Source organism: Marmota flaviventris, chromosome 3 (assembly GCF_047511675.1).
Source record: "Marmota flaviventris isolate mMarFla1 chromosome 3, mMarFla1.hap1, whole genome shotgun sequence".
In the NCBI taxonomy this organism is placed as follows: domain Eukaryota; kingdom Metazoa; phylum Chordata; class Mammalia; order Rodentia; family Sciuridae; genus Marmota; species Marmota flaviventris.
Genome location: NC_092500.1, coordinates 62,102,425 through 62,110,193, shown reverse-complemented (window position 1 = coordinate 62,110,193; position 7,769 = coordinate 62,102,425). Strand labels below are relative to the sequence as shown.

General features: G+C 34.7%; 1 protein-coding gene across 1 annotated transcript; it reads left to right on the top strand.

Moving 5' to 3' along the window:
- Window positions 1–589: 589 nt before the first annotated feature.
- On the top strand, window positions 590–1,540 carry Or10a7 (olfactory receptor family 10 subfamily A member 7). Its single transcript, XM_027949693.2, has one exon. It carries the CDS (start codon window positions 590–592, stop codon window positions 1,538–1,540), a length of 951 nt encoding a protein of 316 aa, XP_027805494.1.
- Window positions 1,541–7,769: the final 6,229 nt, after the last annotated feature.

Here is a 7,769-nt window from a genome sequence, read left to right as displayed (position 1 = left end):
TCAAGGCCCATTAGGGGCTTCAGAAAAGCACCAAAATCATAAGCATGCATTATGTTCATTTACTAAGTTTGTGTCATGTGTGTGTGCACACGTGTGTTTTAGTATATCTGTGCATATACTGGACAAAATGCTGTGAAGTGCACTTCAGTTAGTAGAAACATAATTTATATAATATAAATAATTATTTAAATTTCTTCAAAATTTAAAAGGCAAACTAGCTCATTATTTATCTCTATTGCTCTCTGATATCATTTAAAAATTAGTAAATGATTGTATTTTGATTCTAATGTGTTTAAACTCTTCTATTTACTCCTCCAAAATATCATGTCTCTAGTGAAGAATATGAGCTGCAGACACTAACTACTGCTGAGAGAAAACTTGCACCAAGGTGACAAAATTTCTACAAAATATTCCTTTCCCTATAGTTTTATCTTACTGTAAAAGTTCTCAGTGCTTTACTAAAAGGAAAGGAAGACAACAGAGAAGAGAGGTATATTTAAGAATTTTACTGTTATTTTGAAATTATATCTGTTGATTGGATGCCTTTTGATGCACATAACTGGATTATTTGAGAGAAATTGCCTCTGGTATGGCTTGTGAGAATCACACCAGAGTTACTGAATTTATTCTTCTTGGTTTTACAAGCAACCCTAAAATGCAAGTTTCCCTCTTCATTTTATTCCTGGCCATCTATACGGTCACTTTGTTAGGGAATTTTCTTATTGTCACAGTTACCAGTATGGATCCTGCTCTTCAAACACCCATGTACTTCTTTCTCCGAAACCTATCACTTCTCGAAGTTTGTTTCACCCTGGTCATGGTGCCGAAGATGCTGGTAGATCTAGTATCACCAAGGAAAATCATCTCTTTTGTGGGCTGTGGGACACAGATGTACTTCTTCTTCTTCTTTGGTAGCTCGGAATGTTTTCTTCTCTCTATGATGGCTTATGATCGCTTTGTGGCTATCTGTAACCCTCTCCGTTACTCAGTCATAATGAACAGGTCCCTCTGCTTGTGGATGGCCATAGGCTCTTGGATGTCTGGTGTCCCTGTGTCTATGCTACAGACAGCTTGGATGATGGCTCTACCCTTCTGTGGACCAAATGCTGTCGACCATTTTTTTTGTGATGGTCCTCCAGTCTTGAAACTTGTCACTGAGGACACAACCATGTACGAAATGCAAGCCCTTGCTTCCACCCTATTATTTATCATGTTTCCGTTTTCCCTCATTTTGGTTTCCTACACCCGTATTATCACGACCATTCTGAGGATGCCCTCAGCTACTGGTCGCCAGAAGGCGTTTTCTACGTGTTCTTCACATCTCATTGTGGTATCCCTCTTCTATGGAACAGCTAGCCTGACCTATTTGCGGCCCAAATCCAACCAGTCTCCTGAGAGCAAGAAGCTAGTGTCTTTGTCCTACACAGTCATCACACCTATGTTAAACCCCATCATCTACAGCTTGAGGAACAATGAAGTCAAAGGAGCCGTTAAGAGAGCAGTCACTCGGAAAGTCTTGCAGAAGTTAGACGTGTTTTAAGTTCTGTCATGTAAAATGTCTCTAAAAAATGTATGGACAGTAGAGCCTACTTGAAAAGATCAAAAGGGAGTGGAAGAGTTGCTCTTATTCCACCAGTAGAAACGTCACACCTTTGGTATTAGTGGGCAAGGAGAAGGAGTATTACCTAGGTAAATGTACAACAGATGCTTTTGAACTTTTGATGAGAATAAGTCTCGAAAAAAACATTGCAAATTGAAAATATCATAAATTGAAAGAACATTTAATACACCCAATCTACTGAACCTTATAGCTTAGCAGTACAGCACATTATAGATTATTCCTTGCTCCCTTTCATGATCATATGGCTGACTGGGAGCTGCAGGTTGCTGAGCAGCCCTGCATCAGAAAAGAGTATTATATATCATATCTCCAGTCTGCTAAAAAGATCAAAATTCAAAATCTGAATCATGATTTCTACTGAATGTATGCTGCTTTCACACCACTGCAAAGTCAAAATACCATATCAAGTTGGGGAGGATCATCTGTATAAAAAAATCTACCTAGCAGGAGCTGTGTTCTTTGGGAGAGAAAGACAGACTTCCTAGTGTTCTGTTCTGATTCTCTCAAGTCTATTGTTCATGGCCAAACCAGATCTGAGAGGGAGGATGAGAATATTCCTTGATGCAGTATGTAAAGATTAGCCTTCTGTGGAATAGCCAGCAGGATGGAAAAGGGTAAGAAAAATTACAAAGGTGAATATAAATACCTTTAATTAACCACTACGTATTCTGCAGCTGATGTGATATAAAGATGAGTCTTGTAGCATGTTTTAAGTGACTTTTAAACAATTCATTAAATGATGAAATTTATAGTTGCCAAGAATTCATGATGTAAATTCTTTATATGGGTTGCATATTAAAGAGGTTATTTAATAAAAATAATATTAGTATTGGGTGACATGATTCTCGACTTTTGATCATTGGCTAAATCAGTCATTAATTATTTAGTAATCAGCTGATCTTATAATTTAAATGACAAACATTTACATGACAGCATAGTAAACAAAAGAGATAATAACAGCAAACATGGTTTGTTCAGGCACGGTTTTTAATATGCACCCCTGAAATAAGTCAAGAGATAGATCCTATTATGTCTTTTATTTTTCAGGAAAGACAAATTAGCATTAGAAAATGTGTGCATAGTTGTGCACGCCTGTATTCCCAGTTGCTCTGGAGGCTGAGGCAGGAGGATCATGAGTTCAAACCCAGCCTCAGCAAAGGTGAGGTGCTAAGCAATTTAGTGAGACCCTGTTTCTAAATAAAAAAAAAAAACAAAAAACAAAATAGGGCTGGGGATGTGGTTCAGTGGTTGAGTGCCCCTGAGTTCAATCATCAGTACCAAAAGTAAATAAATAAATAAAATAAAAAATTTAGTTGCATTTTTATCATGGCAAAATCATTACCAACATGAGAACTTGACTTTGAAAGTAACAGCAAAGATAAAATTCATATTGAGTCAAATTTAATTTTGAAAAATCTCATATTTCATGTAGTATTATTATGTTTGAAGATACAACTTGGGCATAATGATATCTCTTCTTCTTTGTCATTATTAACCAATGCTTCTATTAATTGTATAACTTTTTCTTTAATTAGTAATCACCCTCTATAATTCTTTGTCAATTTTCCAGAAACTGTAACTCACTAAAAATTTGTAACTTGTGCTATTTTAGTTTGATTGTGATATGCTAAGTACATATTTATTGAGTATAATGGAAATTTGAGGTAGGAACTACATGTTTCTTTATATCTTCTTAAACTGTCTTAGTTTTTAAAGCGTAACACAAATATTCTTAAATGAATATTAACTAAGTTTAATGACCAAGACTCAATCACAATGCTTTTCTACCAGCTGGATATGGCTCATGAGTAAAAGGTAAGACTGTAAAAATCAATTTAGTAGTGTATGTGTAGGTGGTTATAAACTATCATAGTAAAACATAGAGTAAGTAGTATGTGAGATGACCTTACCTGACATATAGCAAACACTAGCTAAATGTTTGATGTTATTCTCACAGTAATAAAGAAAACACATAGTAGATATTCCATATAAAAATGGTACATTTTAGTTATACATACAATACTGAATGGAAAAATAAAATTAATTACTTCCTGTTAGATGCAAGCAAAAAATGTTCATAAATCATGCACCTATTGAGTCTCCTGTGTAATTTAAACTCTGAAGCTTTTAACAGAAAATTGGTAGTATAATTATGTTTCAACTAGTTTTATTAAAATTGACTTATAAAATTACAGAACCACAAAGTCTTTATGGGACTCACTTTTTAGATTCAAATTATTTGATTTTTTTTCTTGAAAGTTCCAGCAGCTTATTAATAGTATCACTACTATGTCCAGAGAGATGATTGAAAAGATTTATTCATTGAGTTATTTTCCTAAATAAGTGGCATCTAATTTACATTTTAATTACTAACAGAAACTTTAGAGTTTTCCTTGGAGCACAGCAAATAGTTTCTTCATTGTTTTTATAGTAATACTATTGACTCTTTGGTTACAGTAAACAAAACAAACCCCCCCCCCAAACTTTTCAAAAACCCCAAAAAACCTTTTGAAAATTCCATAAGCCACTTTCAAATGTATGCCCTCATAATATTAAATAACATTATTTAATATTAATTTATAAACAATTCTGAAAATGTTTCCTTGAAGCTTCCTTGAGTGTCAAATGATGGTTTCAGAGGCCAAACTTGGCACAGCTAAGATAAAAGTTGTGTAATCAGTTTGATTACACAGTATCATGTTACATATATGGGAGCCGAGGTAAGAGGAAACATCTGTTCATAATTTTAGTGCATTAAAAAATTTCATTTTCAATTTATTTCATTGGCATTCAAGTCACATTAGTGAATATAATCTGATTTGTAGCTTTACTTTATGCTTGCACTTTAACAGACACTGAATAAAACTGTCTAATGGGGCTCTAAATTTGGAGACAAGTGTAAGTACAATTAAAATAATAAAATGATGAAATGAAAGTGATAAAGCAAAATTCTTCAATGCTAAAATAAAGGCTACAAAAACACAAAGCTATGCACATTTATAAACTTTATAAATGAATCCTGACAGTTTTGTAGATTTTTCAGATAGTGAAGAGAATAGAAGTTACATAAAATAGGGTTATAATAGGATTTCACTGTGGAATGAACTCACAGACTAGGGAGTTAGATATTCATAAATTTGAATTCAGAACCAGTCAGTACCAATATGATCATAAGAGATTTTTTTTATCCTCCATGAGTATGAACTCATGTAAGTTCTCTTCATGCTGTGACAGTTCAGTATATTCAGAAGGGAGTGGGCAGTGACCACATGGGGCTGTTTAGCCTTTGAACTCCTATTTTATGAGCATTAGTGGGAGGCAGAGACATTTCCCACAGAGAAGATGTGAAGGACTGATATGTATTTTACCAGATTTCTTACAGAAAATTTTGGTTATGTAACCTAAATTCAAACAATCATATTCTTGCATAAGGATGCAGGGAAATGAGGCGGTGGAGATTCATGAGATGCCAATGTTTCCCAGAGTCCAAGAGCTACGAAGAAATCCCTGCCATGGTGCTCCTCAATGTCCAGTGCTGGAAAAGCAAACCTAAGCTGTGGCCAAAGCAGTGCTGCTTATAGCAATTCTGAAGTGTGGTTTTGAATTTTGCATGTGGTCCTGGTATTACCAATTCTTCTATTTCTCTCCCCCATTTTATGTGTGCTATCAGTATTTTTCCAGCATTTCTTTCCTGTTTAAGTCAGCAAGATGCAATTTCAGATTTTTGACAATGAAGAATCCTGATGGATACAAAACTGCACATGGAGAAATACATATCACTTGTAAGTTCAAAATAGCTCATACAGAAGAATTCTTTCAGAAGGTACAAAATGAATATAAAGGCATAAATAATTCACATGTATATACACACACATGCCATCAATAAGTAAAGACAGGACTCCATCACGAATTAGACATGACTACTTATGTGTGTGTATATGTGTGTGTGTGTGTGTGTGTGTGTGTATGTGTATGTGTTTTGGCAGCAGCTGGAAAGAGTGCAGAAACAATTTTTCAAAGGGTCTTTGAATCTGGGCCTAAATGCTATGATGATATTTTTAATTTCAGATAAGTTGCATTTTTTCTCTTTATATACAACCATGGGCAAATTTGTGGAAAATGGTTGATAGAAGAAAGTACTTATTTTTCATAATGAGAAAACTCAGATCTATTTATGGTTATTTCATTCATTTCTTATTAATCATAACCAAGATGGACACTATTTGAGAATCTCTTTGATCATATGTAAAGGAAAAGATTCTAAAACTATAAGATACTAAATTTTGACAACAACAACTAATAACATATGTATTATTAATGGCAGAGTAGTTGGAAGGTGGGTTGGGAGTATTCATGGCAAATTTGCAAAAGGAGTTTAGCTGAGAAAGAAGCAACCCTTCTGTTTTACACACATAGCAGAGGGCAATGTAATCAATTTAAGATGAGGCTATATTGAAGATTAGAGTGGGTGCTAAATTCAATGGCTGATGACTGTAAATAAAGAGAGATATTTGGAGATAGACACACAGAGAAGATAGACAAGTGAAGGTGAAAGCAGAAATTGTAGAGATACAACTATAAACCACAGACACCAAGGATTATCAGTCACCTCCAGAATACTGGAGAGAGGGATGGGACATTTTATCTTGAGTCTCCTGAAGAATCTGATCTCTGATGACATCTTCATTCCAGACTCCTAGTTTTCTAAATGTGAAAGAATAAATTTCTGTGTTTTTTTTTTTTTCATTTGTGTGTTTGTGGGGAGGAAAAGGAGGTTAATGAAGATGGAACCCAGGGCCTCAGGCTAGGCAAACACTCTGCCACTGACTGAGCTGCATCTCCAGATCAAATTTCTGCTGTTTAAAGCCTCCTGATTAGCCTCCTGATTAAATGATTAGGTGTTTCTTCATGAGCTGTGTGGTAGATGGATAGAAAAGCGGCTGTCTTGTGTCTTGGCTGGTCTTCCCATCAGGATGGTATCTATTTCCCCTTCCCTTTAAATGTGACTTGCTTTCGCAAAAATAATGGGACAGGGGCTGGGGTTGTAGTTCAGTGGTACATTGCCTGCCTAGCATGTGTGAGGCACTGGGTTGGATCCTCAACACCACATAAACAAACAAACAAATAAATAAATAAGTTATAAAAATTAAAAAAAAAATAATGGGACAGAAGAAACGTTGTACCATCCACAGTGTTAAAATCAAGAAACTATGCATGTACCTGTTCTCTCTCTGGAACCCAATCGATTTTCACAGGAACAAAGAATATCTTGCTGGAGACAGCCATCTTGAAGCTGAGCTGATTCATCTCAATGGAGCTTTTCTAGACTAGCTTACAACCAATAGTTCTCCCCAAATGTGGGAGAATCCCATCCAGATGAGTAGAATCGCCTAGGTGACCCATAAATCAGGAGCAATGATAAATTAACATTCTTTACACCTTAAGGTTAGGGGAGACTTATTTTGTAGAAACTGCTAAGTGATAAAAGATGTTTAGTCTACTCTAGATAATGAAGTTATTAGTCACAACTGTCAGACTCATCCTTGAATCCTTGATAGAAGTTGTTCCCACCATGAAAGATACTATAGAGAAGATAGAGCAGATCTGGTATTTGTCTTTCTTTCTTTTTTTTCCCCTGTGTGGAAACAAATAAGATCTTAATTTATTATCAGTTCTAATAATTTCCACCTAAATTTAAATATTTTAAAATTTCTTTTCTATAAGATATATGTAAGCTGTCTCTTGCGTCAGTTTTCAATCATTGCCATGCACATTTCCCTAGTTACTCTGAGCAGTAAAGAGTCTATCAGAGCTTTAACTAGTCTCAGTTAAAGAATCATTTTAAGGTATCATGTTCTGAGAAGAGGCTCCCTCTGAAGAATTCAAATGATGTTTCTATACTGTCTTGAGGTTCAGGCTTGTAAAATTTTCACTGGCTACTTAAAGTACAACGTGATTGTTATTTTTAATATTATTTTTAATTTTAATGTTTTTATTGACAAAATTGGGTATATTTATTGTGTACAATACTTATCTTTAAATACTTATCTTTAAATAAATATACAATGTAGAATGGCTAACTTGAGTCAATTAAAATATAATTACTTCATGTATTCATCATTTTTTTGTGAGTGAAAACACTTAAAAT

Excerpts from the sequence above, each read along its gene's own strand:
- Or10a7 (XM_027949693.2), top strand. The coding sequence starts at position 590 with ATGGCTTGTGAGAATCACACCAGAGTTACTGAATTTATTCTTCTTGGT.